The sequence below is a fragment of the Dipodomys spectabilis genome, unplaced genomic scaffold, assembly GCF_019054845.1.
Source record: "Dipodomys spectabilis isolate Male_0828 unplaced genomic scaffold, ASM1905484v1 ptg000002l, whole genome shotgun sequence".
NCBI lineage: Eukaryota > Metazoa > Chordata > Mammalia > Rodentia > Heteromyidae > Dipodomys > Dipodomys spectabilis.
The window spans coordinates 38,709,550-38,726,535 of NW_024870679.1; the positions used below are offsets into that span (position 1 = coordinate 38,709,550).

At 40.5% G+C, this 16,986-nt stretch overlaps 1 protein-coding gene across 1 annotated transcript in view; it reads right to left on the bottom strand.

The window, feature by feature from the left end:
• Positions 1-16,986, bottom strand: part of Ror1 (receptor tyrosine kinase like orphan receptor 1) — a 144,666-nt gene that overhangs the window by 22,314 nt on the left and 105,366 nt on the right. The window contains exons 4-6 of the mRNA XM_042681183.1: positions 16,631-16,758; positions 14,289-14,606; positions 12,579-12,824 (exon numbers count right to left, since the gene is read on the bottom strand). Coding sequence (XP_042537117.1) covers positions 12,579-12,824; positions 14,289-14,606; positions 16,631-16,758 — 692 coding nt within the window. The remainder of the gene's footprint in view (positions 1-12,578; positions 12,825-14,288; positions 14,607-16,630; positions 16,759-16,986) is intronic.

Sequence of the window (16,986 nt, forward strand, 5' to 3'; positions counted from 1 at the left end):
ACTCTGATCAAGATGCTTGGTGAAGGGTAAACAAAGGAGGAGGCTGCAATGCTTGATAAGAAATGTACTCATTATCTTGCCCATGTAATTGTAACCCCTCTGTACAGTATGCTCACAAAAAATTAAAATTAAAATTAAAAAAAAAATAAAAATCACAAATTTTAATACCAAAAAAAGATGCTTGGTGTATATATATATATATATATATATATATATATATATATATATATATATAGTAATGCCAAAATACCCCTTTCCCCACACCTTGTACAACTAACAGATGCTGATTTTAAAAAATCATAAAAAACATAATAACTTTAAAAATATATCATAAGCCAGGTACTGGTGACTCATGCCTATAATCTTACTTAGGAGTTTGAGATCTGAGGATCACAGGTTGAAGCCAGCCTTGGCAGGAAAGTCTGTGAAACTCTTATCTCTAAGCACCAAAAAGTACCCAGGCCCTGAATTCAAGCCCCAGGACTGCCACCAAAAAAAACATATAATTTATATCTCATACATTCACATGATTATGTAAGGAGCTTCAGGGTTTGGTCTTGCAAAATTGAGAGTCATATCCATCGAACAACTCTCCTCAGTCCTGGCATTCATGACTACTTGGGTTGATTCCACATTGAGCCTTGTGAATTATGTTTCAATGAACATGGGCATGAAAATAGTTCTTTAACATTCTGTTTCCAATTCTTTTGGATAAATACTTAGAAGCTATAAGATGGATGAAGAAAACATGGGATATGCATACCATGGAATATTACTCAGTTTTCAAAAAGAAATAAGTCCTGTCATGTGCACCACCTGATGAACCTTGAAAATATGATGTTAAGGGACTAAGCCAGTCACAAAAGACACATGGTTCATTGAATTTACTAACATAGGAAATTTGAAAGAGACAAATTCATAAAAGCTGAAACTGAAATGTGAATTGATAATTTAATAAACTTACACAATATATTTATTTAGGCCTCTATGAAACTTCTGTTTCTCTTATGCAAGATAATAAAGTCAGTGATATTTTCCCAAGAGTCTCTCAGCCCACCACATTTGCTTGTTCAGTCTTCTCTCTGGCTCAATGTTGAGTCTGACCACTATGGATAGCATCAGTGAGCACTTGACTGCTGGCTTCTAGTTAAGCTTAGCTGCTGGGAGCCACTGGCAGGAGATGGAAACAGGAAGAGTATGGCTGACATGTTTGTTTCTTTTGCTTCTTCCTTACAGGGTTGCTGAGGGTTGGCTGCGTTCCTCTACCAAAGCGGCAGCATACCTTAGCTAAACTCTGTGGGGTCAAGTTACTATGGTAACTAAAGTTACTAATCTAGGTGTTAAGACCTTTCATTCTGGCTAGCCATATGACTTGTCTTTTTCCTTATTAGTGCCCCTAAAAACATCTTCATAAACAACCTCTTCCGAAAATCCCTCTTAGTCTTTTTGCTTGTGCCACTGGTTTCTTGAACAGAGCCAAGAGCAACATTCATTGTGGTGTCATATCAGAATTCTGTCACCTAAGGGTGAGCATTTCCTATTCATGTGGTGGCATGTCTAAAGAACAGCTGACACATGGGGGAAATGACAGAATATATTCTGGAGCCAGAAAAAAAATTAAGAAAAGGAAAACATTGAGAAAAATTCATAGTTAAAAATGTTCATAGGATATGACTTAGCTATAAGTAATTATTGTTCTTTCCCTTGCTGAAAACAAATTAAAATACATCTTAGAGATATCTGTAGCATAAAAACTCTTCTGGAAAACTTCAAGCTATCCAAAGTACTGCTCGATTTCTTCCTTCCTCTTGCCACCATCCAACTCACTGTAATGTTCAATTTTGGTTTGAAGAAATGGCTAAAAAACGAATTGCCTTACAACAGGTCTGCTATGAAATATCGGAGAAGACTGCTGACAGGGTGAGTTGAAAACTGTAGTGTTGGTAATCTGGAAAACATCTGCTTTGCCCCAAACTGTAAACTACCACATTGTAGAAAATGGTCTGTGGCAAAGCACAACCCAGAGTGGGGGGGTTGTTTGTAAAGTTTTGGGACAAGTCAAGGCTATTCGGGCACAGAAGTGGGCAATGTGCCCTTTGGCAAATCGTTGCAAGGCAAAGTCTTGAAAGGCAATATAAAGGCAAGGTATAAAAACTCCAAATGGAGCCAAATGGTTTCCTACTTTTCAGTGGGAACTCTGGTGAAGCTGGTTTAGGAATAAAAGCAATACTGCTGCTTGGGAATTTTGATTGTTTAGTAGAGGATGAACTTTTACTTAAAGAAAAGAACAGATAACCTTGGCATGGCTAGAAGAAACATGACCATAAAACCTGCTCAACTAAAATAAAGGGCCAAGTTTTGAAAATCAAAATACAGGATTTTGCCTCTATTTGGGAACTCAGTTAGTGGAAGATTGGGGGCATAAATCGTGTGAGCAAAACATAGAGTAAAATGGCCAGGGCATTGCAAAAGGAGCTCCAGACCCAGAGCTGGGTAGAAGAGCATTAATAAAAGCTACAGTGAAATGGAAAACTTCGGAGGTATGCCTGCATGCCAGATAAAAAGAAAATTTGTACACTGTTTCTGTCTCAATTGAGTTTCCATCCAGTCTAAGGTCACAGCTCAGAGGATGACCAAGGAGCAGAGGTGAATGCATAACAGTAAGCTTTGCAGTCAAGATCTCTGAAAAGATAGCTATCTTTGAGGACTAGAGATGTAAGGCTGTCAGGAAGGGAGGGGAGATGGGACAAAAAGGAAGAGAGCAAACAGTGAGATCTGGATAGAGCTGGACCACGTTAGGGTTGAGTAAATGGAGCATCCTGGAGCCTCTCAAGATGTCTTTGTAACTAGAGGCTCCTTTCCTGCCTCCCTGAAATGCTGAATAAGAAAATCCATGGGTAGCATACCAGAGACCCAGAGAGTTTAAATGGTGAATTAAAAAGAAATAAAAAAGAGAAAATGAAAAAGGAATGTTCATTTCTCTGACATAAGCCAGAATTTGATCTGAAAACAGGTCTAGCACTGTGGACAGAGTGAAAACTAGAGTTCTATGAACTAGTTTGAATCTTGACTTTAGTCAATGCACAAATGTGCTGCTTCTTCATCATGAAACAATATGGCGATCTTACGAGTACTGTGAGGATTCAGTTCATTCAATACATTTTATTGAGCACTGACTATGTCCTAGGCCAGACACTGGTACAAAAATTTAGCACTACATTCAATAAGCTATTTGGCAGTACTTAATGTGATTTGGCCTTTGTACGCTGAGTTCTCTCACTAGTCTGTGAACTCTGTGAGGCCTGGTTTAATCTAGCTAATTCATACAGTCTGAAAGAGTACAAGGTCAACATAATGTTTGATTTGGTGAATGAGTGAATAAATAAACAAATAATTCTCATTATCAGATGCCCAGGCTGTAAGAGAGAGAGAAGGAGGTGAAGAGGACATGAGTTGCACAAATTATCTTTTCTCTTCTATCTTTTTTCTGCTTCCTCAAAGCATATTCTGGGTCTTTGCACATGATCCTAGTCGATTAATTTTCAGAATTCACAGCAGCCATATTTTGTTTTACTTATGTCTTTATTCTGTTCTAGAGTTCAGATTAAACAAGCCTGTAACTGATTGTTTTCCAAGCGCTATAATACTAAAAAGTATAACATTCACATTTTCTATTAAACATAACCTTTTAGCCTTACTTAATTGAAGTTAAAACAAAATTAGTACTGACAATGAGAAACCACACAATAATTTAGAAATTTCCTTAACTTTGACCTAACTAAAGAATGTAGGAAGCTGAGTGCCATTGCCTCACACCTATAATACTAGCTACTCAAGAAGCTGAGATCTGAGTTCAAAGCCAGTTCAAAGCCAGCCTGGTTAAGAAAGTCTATGAGACTCTTATCTCCAATAAACTACTCAGAAAAAGCCAGAAGTGGCTCTGTGGCTCAAGTGGTAGAGAACTAGCTTTGAGTAAAAAAACTCAGGAACAGAACCCAGGCCTCAAGTTAAAGGTGTATGCCCAACACACACACACACACACACACACACACACACACACACACACATACACACACACGAACATTATAGTCTCACTTGGGATGGAGAAAGCAAAGGACTCAATTTAAATCTGTCCCATTAGAAGATGACTCATTGTGAGATGAAAAAGTATCCTCCACTGTTGCTCAAGTGGTAGAGCGCTAGCCTTGACCTGAAGAGCTGAGGGACAGCGCCCAGGCCCAGAGTTCAGGCCCCATGACCAGACCCCCCCCCCAAAAAAATCCTCCAATTAAGTCACATGTACACCTAAATCACAGTTTGAGCCAGGGGAAGATGGCAGAGGAAAAGCTGAGGGCTAAACAAACTCTTACATACATACCAGTTTTAGCATTCCAGTGAAAAGTACAAGGCTAGAGAGTTACACCAAGTGTGCCACCATAGTACAGAGAGTTTGGCCAGAGAGGAAAAATGTTGGCAGCTTGGTTAAGGAGACAGATTCAAGCACTCACCAGTGTCTGTGGCCACCATATCAACAGAGAGAGCCTGGAAAAATGGTGCCAGAGGCAGTGTGCAAGAGGATTCTATGCACTGACAGCAAGAACTGACAAGGAGCGGAAATCCTCATCTGACCACAGATAGTTGCAGACTGTGGATGGCCCATAAACCAATGGAAAGGTGTGAGTACCCCACAAGACATCCTCACTCCTTCTCAGGGACCAGAGGTGGGAAGGTAGCCCTTCTCCCACCAACAGAGAAGAACTCCATCGTTGATACTGACAAAGATCAGGCCAGAGCAGCTAGCACATAACTCAGTCCTTGGAAGAAGATGATAGGAGCCATTCAACAGGTCAAAGGAACCTGACCTGCAGTGTTCAACAACAATCCTGGGGAAAGTTGCCTTTCCCAGGCAGAGAAAGCCCTGCCCATGGAGGAGTGACTTTCTTCACTGGGTAAACAAAGCCAGAGACTGCCCCACCCCACTGAAGTACAGGCAGCAGACCTAGCTGTTTGAGGGTAAAAGAAAAACATTTGGAAATTCAGTTAACATAAATCCTGAGAATGGCTCCAAGCTGGGCTGTGTGAGTGTCTTAGGAGTAAGCCCCTTCAGGAAAAGCTACTGATTGCTGACAGGCCTCAACCCTACCCAGAACCTAGCCCCATCACAACAACTCCAGGCTAGAGGAAACAGCCATCTCCCTCTTTTGTGATACTGAAAGCAGATCACCCTCCCTCTGAACTGGCCTGGAAGGAGGGTCATGAAGTCCCTGGTAAGGCAGAGCTACCTTCTGCCTGCTCAAACAAACTGATTTAAGAAATAAATCAAGCCACAGAAAAACCAAACACCACAAGCATACCAGAGACTCCACCAAGAGATTGGTTACTGACACAGGGGAGACACAAGATCTGTGCCGCCCCCACTCTCCCCTCCCAAATCGAAGAACTCTTTTTTTGACCTTTTTTTTTGAGGGGTCCGGTCGTGGGGCCTGAACTCTGGGCCTGGGCACTGTCCCTCAGCCCTTCAGCTCAAGGCTAGCACTCTACCACTTGAGCCACAGCATCACTTCTGGCTTTTTTCTTTTTGCTTATGTGGTGCTGAGGAATCGAACCCAGGCCTCATGCATGCAAGGCAAGTGCTCTACCACTAAGCCACCCAGCCCTTGACCTAATTTTTTAAAATTAAAAAAAAAGTTTTCTATTTTTTAAAATCATTTTATTTTATTTTTTAATTCTCTTTTTACTCTTTTCCCATTTGGTCCTTTTTGTTTTGTTTGCTTTACTTAATTGCTGTTCTGTTCATCCAAAGATATATATCCATCTTCAATTATTAGACCTTATTCTTCATTGTGTGCATACTTAATTTAGATATTGATACTCAATTCACAAACTCCTAGCCTTAACTCCTCTAATTGAGTATTATTTCTTTATATTTATATAATTTTTGTGTTTCATTTAAATTTCTTTTTCTTTTTTCTTTATCTCTCTTCTCCTTTCCTTCTATACTTTTCCTCTATCTGAATTTAGGTTTTGGCTATATTCCCTCTCTCCCTTTTCCTCCCCACATTCCTCTAATATTATTTCTCCTCACAAGTCTCCCTAAACCTATGCATTTTGGGTTTGCTAACTCCTTCTTTGATTTTCTTAGCCCATTTATCCCTAGTTGTTTGTTGTTGAACTAGATTGTATCTGTTGAACTAGATTGCATGTGTACTCATTTTGACTATGTCAAACAATCTGTGCCACTACAGGGCTCTGGTTGATGCTTGTCTTAAAATAGTGTTCTAGTGTAGAATTCATTTTGCTTTCATACCCAAATGGGCAGAACAAGCCGGAGAAACACAGGAAAAATGGCAAGTCCAGGTATTTCAACTCCTGCTCATGATAATCAGGCAACAAAGCAGCTAATAAATAGTCCAAAGGAGAGTTCCCAAAATGCTCTACAAACACTACTACTAAACATGCTGAATGAAAAGATTGAAAGCCTGAAAAAGACTGTGTGAGTCTGATAGGGAAATGCATGAGTGTGATGACGCTAACCAAAGATTAATACAGGACGGATTTACAGCTGAATTCTACCAGTCCTTCAAAGTAGAACTCACACTAATACTTCTCCAACTCTTCAATGAAATCGAAAGTGAAAGTTCACTACCAAACTCCTTCTATGAAGCCATCACAACTCTCATCCCCAAAACAGGCAGGGACTCATCAAAGAAAGAAAACTATAGACCCATTTCTTTGATGAACATTGATGTAAAACTTCTCAACAAAATTTTGGCCAATTGGCTTCAACAACTCATCAAAAAAATCATACACCATGATCAAACAGGATTCATTTCAGGGATGCAAAGCTGGTTTAATATATGCAAATCAATTAATATAATTCATCATATCAACAAGAGCAAGGATAAGAACCACATGATTATCTTAACGAATGCAGAAAAAGCATTTGACAAGATCCAACACCCCTTTATGATGAAAGCTCTGGAAAAATTAGGAATCCATGAAACATTCCTCAATATAATAAAGGCTGTGTATGACAAACCTACAGCCAGCATTATACTTAATGGTGAAAAACGAAAGCCATTTCCTCTTAACTCAGGAACGAGACAAGGGTGTCCACTCTCTCTACTTCTCTTCAATCTACTATTAGAATGCCTAGCTACAGCAATAAAACAAGATACAAATATAAAGGGGATCCAAATAGGGAAAGATGAGGTAAAACTCTCCCTCTTTGTAGATGACATGATCTTGTATTTAAAGAACTCCATGGACTCCACTCCCAAGTTACTTGAGATGATCCAAAACTTTCCCAAAGTAGCAGAGTATAAAATTAACCCTCAAAAGTCAATGGCTTTTCTGTATGCCAATACCAAGAAGAGTACAGCTGAAATCAGGAAAGCAACTCCTTTTGTAATAGCCCCACAAAAAATAAAATATCTAGGAGTTAATTTAACTAAGGAAGTGAAGGGCCTCTATGATGAAAAGTTTAAAAACCTGAAAAATGAAATTAAAGCAGAACTAAGGAAGAGGAAAAACCTGCCAGGCTCCTGGATTGGGAGGATTAACATCGTGAAAATGGAAATACTTCCAAAGGCTATTTATAAACCCTGAATAGCAAAAACAATCCTTAGCAGAAAGAACAGTGCTAGAGGAATATTAATACCAAATTTCAAACTCTACTACAAAGCCATAGTAATCAAAACAGCTTGGTACTGGCACAAGAACAGACCTCACAACCAATGGAATAGAACTGAAGACCCAGAAATGAACCCACCGACCTATAGCCACCTAATCTTCCATAAGGGAGCTAAAAAAATAGAATGGAAGAAAGACAGCCTCTTCAGTAAATGGTGCTGGCAAAACTGGTTAAACACCTGAAGAAAACTAAAGCTAGATCTTTTTTTTTTTTTTTTTTTTTGTCTTGAACTCTGGGCCTGAGAGCTGTCCCTCAGCTCTTCAGCTCAAGGCTAGCGCTCTACCACTTGAGCTACAGTGACACTTCCTAAAGCTAGATCTTTATATATCACCCTGCACCAGAATCAACTCCAAATGGATCAAAGACCTCGAAGTCAAAGCAGACACCCTGAAAGCATTACAGGAAGGGTTAGGAGAAACTCTAGGGCTCCTTGGGTCAGACCAAGAAACAACAAATCAAAGAAAGGTTGGACAAATGGGATTGCATGAAACTGCAGAGCTTCTGCATGGCAAAGGACATAGCTAGCAAGATAAATAGAAAGCCCACGGATTGGGAGAAGATCTGCACTAGCCATACAACAGATAGGGTCTGATATCTAAAATATCCTTAGAACTCAAAAAATTAAATCCTCCAACAACAAATCCTCAAAGAAACAAATGCCCAATAAGTAAGTGGGGTAGACTTAAAGAGAAAATTCTCTGAAGAGGAAATAAGAATGGCCAATAGACACATGAAGAAGTGCTTAACTTCTTTAGCCATAAAAGAAATGCAAATCAAAACAACATTGAGATTCTATCTCACCCCAGTTAGAATGGCTATAATCAAGAAATGTAGTAACACAGATGCTGGAGGGGATGTGGCCAAAAGGGAACCCTACTGCATTGTTGGTGGGAGTGTAAACTTGTTCAGCCACTTTGGAAAGCAGTATGGAGGTTCCTCAAAAGACTCCACATAGAGCTCCCCTATGACCCAGCAATCCCACTTTTGGGCATTTACCCGAATGACCACAGACAAGACCATACTAAAGCTGCCAGTATTGCAGCATTATTTTCAATAGCTAAGATATGGAACCAACCCAGATGCCCCTCAGTAGATGAATGGATCAAGAAAATATGGTATATATATATATGAATTCTATGCCTCCATCGGAAAGAATGACATCACCCCATTTGTTAGGAAATGGAAAGACTTGGAAAAAAATTATATTAAGTGAAGTAAGCCAGGCCCAAAGAAACATAGGTCCCTTGGTTTCCCTTATTTGCAATAACTAGTATATGTCTAGCACAAACAGAAAAGGTTAAAAGGAAGTGGTGCTGTAGCTCAAGTGGTAGAGCACTAGCCTTGAGCTGAAGAGCTGAGGGACAGCGCTCAGACCCAGAGTTCAAGGCCCACAACCACCAAAAAAAATTCTTGGCGGCATTTGTTGCCTTCAGCACATTGACAACTTTACACCATAGAAAAGGTCAAAAACTATGTACATATGTCCATATAACCTGATGCTAAGCAAAAGGAACCCCAAGATAGAGACACAGTGGTTTTATCTTTCTTGCTGTTGTTTTTAATGTATTTATAATGGACTATGTGGTTTTTTTGTTTCTTTTGTATGTTCTTCCTCCATGGTATAACCCCTGTTTTCACTGGTATTTGATGCTGGTGTCCTGCATCTTGTATATACATTTTTCTAATTTGGGAAGGGGAAGGGAAATGACAAAATGCTGAAATAAGGATACAGGTTGACCCATCGTAACAATGAGATATACAAGACACTATCTTGAAAACGAACTTTACAACTTCTGGGGGGGGGGGGGGAGGGAGGGAAGAGTTGGGGAATTGGGAAAGGAAGGGATGGTAGGGGAAAAACAAAAGAGGGGGTAACAATGCTTGATAGGAAATGTACTTATTACCTTACTCATATAACTGTAACTCCTTTGTACAGTGTCTTTACAATAATTAATATATATGTATAATTACAAAAAAACTAAAAATAAATAAATCACAGTTTGAAAGGCAAGTTATAGGTTTGAGTCCTGGGTTGGCTTCTTACCAACCATATAACCTTGGACTAGGTACTTAACCTCTCTATGTTGCACTTTTCACTCTTAGGTATAATATAACCCTGTTCATGGGGGCATAAAATCATGCACTAATGCATAATATTCTCAGCATCATTTGTGACCTACTATAAGAACACAATAAATGATAATTACTGCTTAAAATTATTGTTATTTTACAGTCTATAATTGTGTAGTATAGAAAAGAGTCATTCATCCCTGGCATTATAGATACTTTGGGTGGGGTAATCCCTTTCTGCGTGTTCTGAATATTTAACGGCATTTCACATATCTAATGGCATTTTCCAATCTTTCTGTGTCATATTGCCAGTGTTAGCCTGGAGGGGAACAGTGCTGCTAGTTGGGAAGCAATGGTACTGAGGAAAAAACTGTGGTCCTCATGGTGGAGGCCTTAAACTACATGATGATGGGAAGTGGGTCCCAGCATTGCTCAGGGCTTTGGTATTCTTCACTGGTAAAATAGCACTGCAGATTCCTACTTCTCATAGTTTGAGCGGCAACAAAAGGAGAAGAATGAAACCAAACACCTGTAGAAGTTATAAAAGCATAATTCCACTATGGCAGTTTTGTCAGAGGTGAGCTGTTGAGGGGTGACTCTGAGAAGCTGAGAGTGCCAAGAGCAGACACTAACTGCTCTCTTCTCACACTTTCCCACTGCGGGAGGGGGTGGAGGGCGGGCACTGGCCTCTCAGCAGCTTCTTGTAGATCACAAGTCAAGAATTCCCTGTTCCTTTAGTGATGAACTATTTTCTTTCTAAATGAAATGAAAATGTTCTTTTTAAAAATAATCTTCAGGGGCTGGGAAGATGGCTGAGTGGTAGAGCGCTTGCCTTACATGCATGAGGTCCTGGGTTCGATTCCTCAGCACCACATAAGCAAAGAGGAAAAAAGCCGGAAGTGGAGCTGTGGCTCAAGTGGTAGAGTGCTAGCCTTGAGCTGAAGAGCTGAGGGACAGCGCCCAGGCCCAGAGTTCAGGCCCTATGACCGGATCCCCCTCAAAATAATAATAATCTTCAGTGGTAAACACTGCCCTGTCATCTCTAGATTTAACTTATATTTAAATATATTGCTCAAATGACTGGAATTAACTGGTCCTTGAAATTTTAACTGTGTTCTCAGCAGATTAGTATGGAGGAAGGAATATTCTGAGCATTTCTAATACTATTGAATTGATTAATCCAATAATAATAATAATAATTAATAACATACTGAGTAATACTACGATAGATTTCTTCATTAGCAAAGGAACTGCGTGTGTGTGTGTGTGTGTGTGTGTGTGTGTGTGTACATGTGCATGCATGTGTGCTCAGGCATGCATGTATATATTTGAACTCATGGCTTCACTGTATAGCTTGACTCTTTTTAGATTACAAATAGCTTCTGCTGTGTAATCCATGCCTTCATTTCTGGCTTTTTTTTTTTCCTGGTAACTGGAAATAAAAAAAAGATCACAGATTTGTCTGGTTTTGAGCCTTTCTTCTCAGATCTCAGCCTCCTGAATAGCTAAGATTATAGGAGAGAGCCACCAGTACCTGCAGAGACATATTTCTGATATCATATTATCTAAGGGAAGCTAGCATGGTGAAATCTAGAGGTTGAGGCTATGGCAGTTCTTATATTTTTCTTGCATTCATTTTAGAATCTGTAAATGAGAGCTATGTTTGCTAAACTCATGTAGAGAGCTGCGTGCAGCCGCACCTGGAAGATGGCGCCGGCTTCCAGGTGCGGCCTCTTGCAGCTCTCTACAAACTCATGACCCTTTGGTCAGAGCTGTATGCTGAGAGATGGGGGCTCGAGGTCTACCCCCATGGTGGATAGCTCTGTCACTTACATATCTGTCTTCTAGCCCTACGCTTCAATAGAGCTAATGTGTTCAGATAAACACATTAGCTCTGAAACACATCTGAAACTAGCTCAAAACATGGTTTTAAGTTCTGAATGGAGATGAATATGGTAAGCACCAATCACCTCATTGTGAAATGGAAGATTGATATCTGTCTACCTATCTGTCTGTCTGTCTGTGTCTACCTACACATAGGTATTTTGTAGATGTACACAGTCTGTTTCTATCCAGTCTGAAAACGTTTCATGGCTTTTTCCCCCCATCCATCAGTTTACTAAGAATGCTTCAGAAAGGCCACTGAAGTGAAAATTAACACCTTTTATATATAATGCCTAAGTTTTACTTAAACTAATTATAATAGAGCTTCACTCATTTGATCAGATTATCAAGTCTTCCAATGTGTAGGGAAATTACCTACTTCTGCAGGGCATTAGCTGAAAACTAAGGGTCAGAAGTCACCCAAAGGGCAGTGTTGTTGGCCCAGGGGAGTGAACAATGCATTTATTCTTTGGTTCAGTTCCCACAGAACTTCTTTCCTTATGTATTTCTTCATCTCAGCAAAAGGTAATCTAAGTTCCCAATCTGAAGTCATTCTGGAGTCCCTTCTTTTATATCTCATATTAGATTCACCAGTAACCCGTTAGCTCCAGTTTCAAAATATAACCTGAATCTGTCCATTGACTCGAGCTTCTACTCCTCCTCCTCCCATTAAATTCTCACATCTTCCCCTTTGATGATCACAGTAGCTTCCAATGGTCTGCTATGACATCCTTCCTAGAGTCTAATCTCAACCCTGGTGCCAAAGTCATCCTTTAAAAAATCCTATGACTACTCTAGAAATGGTTAGAGATCAAGCAAATACCATCAATCACATTCCACCTTCTCTTTAGGATTCTCCAAAGTGAATGCGGTGGGATAGAGATACTTTGCAATGTGACTGGGTCCCTTAGAGGCAATGACTTCTACTCACCACATTCGGGGATGTCACACAGGTCAGACTTAAAGTTTTCATCCAAGGTAAAGCACCAGGGAGCTTCCTTCTGATTCCCTGGGTTGCGGCAGTAGGAGTGGCCTCCATTCAGCTCTGGGAAGCGCAGGGCAGTGAAGGTGTGCATGTGAGGGTACTGGGAATTCCATGGTTGGCACTGGCGCCCCGATTTTGTCACACTGACGGTTCCCCGGTAGTCAACACCTGTGCTGTTATAACACTTGTGATCTGAAGAACAAAAGAAAAACTCAGACTGCCAGAAAGAAACAGAGGTGATGTCGGTGCTGGAAGCTAGCAGTTCATGGAGGAGAGGAAAGGCCTTTCACCTTGAGGCCAAGCTAGCCTGATGGTCAGATTCCCTGCTTGCTGGGCCAGGACACATGGCTTGCCTTGCCGTTACATTCCTGGGAGGATTTAAAGCTTAGGCTTCAGGAATGAAAGCAGTCTTCTACAAGGACTCTTAATATTGAGCACAGAAGAAATCAGAACTGGGGCAGGACCTAGGGGCCCAGGAGTAATTTCCTTGTGAATGGTTCAAAGAAGGTTCAAACCAAACTCTTCCCTCCATTCTGACTGATAGCTTTGGACATGAATCATGGGATAAAGAATCTAGTGGGTAATTCACAGAGAATGTTTATTAGGGGCAGTGCTTTCTGGGCTTCTAGTAGGGGTTAAGAGCACTTTGTGATGATGGGCTGGACACTTGGGAGAAGCAGGTCCTCTGAAGTAGCCCTTGCAATTAAACACAGGAATCACGGTCACAGTAATAGTAATGTTATCAAATGGCTACTATGCACTGAGCAGAGTTCTGAGCATTTCAGGTGCAATCATTCATTTCACTAATAAAATAGTATTAACCACCAACAAGGAAGGTTATTTGTGAAAAACAATGTGCAGAGGGTCTGTTTTTGGTTTGACAGTGCTGAAAGGGTAAAAGATGTAGGCAAGGCTTCATATATATATATATATATGTGTGAATTGTACAACAGTATATATGCCACAAATTCTTGCCCCTGTTGCTTTACTTGATTACTATTAGGCTCTTGAACTTCTGTCATCTTGAAATGAAGCTCCATACCCATTCAACAGTTACCCATACAGTCCCTAGCACCTACCCCTGTCAGTCACAACGAGTTTGTCTGTTCTGGAAATTTCGCCTAACATGGAATTATGCAGAGGTGTTTGGCTTCTTCCATGTACTATAATATTTTTAGGTTTCATCTGAGCTGTATCATGTATCTGCCTTTCCTTCCTTTGAAATGGGCTAATATTATTTCGTTTTGTGGATATACCATGATTTTCATCCACTTATGGATGGATGGACATTTGGTGTGTTTCCTATTTTATTCCCCTTTGGTTGGCTATTGTAAATAGTGGATCGTGGACAATCTTATATGAGTTTTTGCTTGAGTGTGTGTTTACATACTCAGGAATGGAGTTGCTAGGCAACATGGTAATTCTGTGTTGCAGTTACTGAGAAGCCATTGTCTATATTTTTAAATAGTTACACTAGATACAGGGAACCTTTCCCCACCCATCACCAATCTTCACTGTGGCCCATTGGAAGGCAGACTGACTTCCCATGGAAACTGCACCGATGTGAAGAATGACCACGCATCAACGTCCAGTCTTCCCTGTGCCAAGGGGTTGCAGGCCCCAAGGGCAGTACAGAAGTTCAGGGTTACCACTTACTTTTATTTATAGGATCTGCCATGGGAATTCCAATCCGGATACAGTTTGCAGCTTCTGGGCTCTCTGGCTGAGGAAGATCCTCACAGTTTGGTAGTTTTAACCTCATCAAAATCATAGGATTGGATCTTGCAAAAATGTACTCTGTTTGACACAGGACATTCTCCAGGATCTCACATTCATCTCGACACAAGTCGCGGGGCTTGGGGATGGATGAGGTCTCGTCACAGTAGGGGAAGGCGTAGTGGCACAGGGAAGGAATGGCAAACTGGGAACACTTATCAGATAAGTGACTGGAGGTGCCAATCATGGTGAAGGCAGCTGCAAAGCAAACACAGTCATTAACTCCCGGAGGCCAGGGTTTATCTGCTCAGTTATCTAGTCAACAGAGATCAGATCTAAACACACTCGGGAAGGAATCTGCTGGCCTGATTCAGGCACAGCCAAGTGAAGGAGATTCAGTTCAGATGTCTCAGCAGCTTTACTTTCACTGGATTGAGAAAAAAAAAACAAACAAAAAACATTTTGACTACAAAGTTAAAAAAACAGGATTAAATTACATATGTGCTATTTCCTAATAAAAAAGAATTAATTAGGTTAAAGGACAATATATTTTTCTTTTCTTTCTTTTTTTTTAAACTACCACACAATAGAACTTCATGTTTCATCCGGTCCTTTTTATTAGTTTGGTGAGGTTTCTGAGACATTGAGACAGCCCAGGGCAGAACTTGCCTTTAGGCAGTGGCTGAGACCCAGCACATTTAATTCTGTCTCTTGCCAGATGGCAGAGGCTGCTGGATGGCTTTGGGTAACTTGCTCAATTTCTTTGTGGCCTGAATACTTTCTGCATCATCTTCTGACAATGAGGCAGCCCAGTTGGAAGTTCTCAGAGACCTCAATTCAATTGTCCCAGGATATATCATGAAATATGAATGGCCCTTCAGCTTATGAGCCTCTTATCCAATGAGGGTATCTGTACATAGAGCATGGGCATCCCAGAGCAACGTGGGAGGTTGGTCCCAGTTTCCCAAAGTATGTTCCTTAGGATATTAATCCTGTAGACTATTCACAGCACTTGAGAAACTAAGATTACCCAGCCAATCAGGCTTGAGAAACACTAGCTAAATGGATAAAAAAAAAAATTAAACTAAAAATAAAGACTGTAGTACTTTCCAGTAAGCTGGTGCCGAATGACCAGACTGAAGAGAGGATTATTATAATTGGGTTAGCAAATTTTGTTTTATCAGAACACCATTTAATTATGTGCACTCTTAGAAAAAGCACATTAAAATGTTCTTAGCTTGAGACGTGACTTCAACAGCTCCTCGCCACCAGTCCTGTGTGGAACCTTGGAAATTTCAGTCTTATTATTCTTGAAAGACTAAGGGCTTCAGCAAATGGCAATGGACATCTTTCCTAGCTGCTTTTTTTGGTGAAATGGTTGCCGCCCTCAGTTCCTTCAAATTCCACAGAGGACATAGGTTCTGGATCTTTTGTTGTCCTGGGTTCCTTAAGTTATCAGATAAACTATAAGGAGCTACATTAAATTTCAGGATAAGAAAAACACACTCATTGCTTCTGTTAGATGTAACAGGGTCTCCTGTATTTGTAGTTGCTGAATCTGGACACTGCATTAGAATCCCATGAAGGCCGCTTTAATGCAGGTGGCAAATGACACAATAAACATATTTCTTTATGAAAAGGGCCCAAGATATCCTATATTTCCCTTACTTATGCATGCTAGATGGTGTTACACTAGGAGATTTTCTTCAAAAGAAATCCACTTTCAAATAAGGAAAACAAATGGTAAAATAACACAAGGCACAGCAGGAAGAGACATAGGATCAGCAGTGTCATCACTCAGGTCCCAAGTAAAGATGGGATTTTCTTGCCGAGTAAACTATTTCCCTGAAGACATGGTAACTATGAGGACAGGGATGAGAGTCCTGCCTTCTGGACTTGAAAATCATTTCAATCCATATCAAGCTGCTTTCACACAGTACGCTCCAGGGGGGGCAGAAACAAACCTGGCCTATTTACCAACCATTGCATCCCCAGTGCACAGCAGTTCCTGGCACATCAAAAAGCACTCCAAAATATTTATTGAGTGTTTGAATGAACGTGAGATTTCTCAAAGCTTCCCTGTTCCCTCAGAGCAACCTTCAATGAATTATTTTAATGTTAATTCCAGAGCACAGAGATTACAACTCATGCTTTTTCACTGTCCTGATCTCCACCTTCATGCTTAGCCTAATCCTTTGTCAAGAGAGATGCAGCTCAGTAAAAGTTTGTGTGAGAATAAGTCATTCGGGGGGAAATGTATAATTCTCATCGATGTCACCCACCTGTGATCTGATTTTCTATTTCCCCTTGCATGTGCAAAGACTCCATATAAACGGTACGGTTGCCAATAAATCGAGCACATGCAATCCCTCGGTATGGCTGACAGAATCCATCTTCTTCATACTCATCTCTAAAAGCAAAGCAGAGCAAAGCAGAGCTGTTAGCAGAGGCATCATATTCCACTATGAGCAGTACCCCAAACTCTCACTAGGAGGCGCAGTTGGGTACCCTATATTAAAGAATATAGCTTTTTTTGCTCGTTGCCCAAAACATCACTTAAAACATCTGTTGGTTACATTGGTCAAGTTTCCTACACCCCCGGAAAGTCATCCTGAAGCACAAAATCATCCTGAAATAT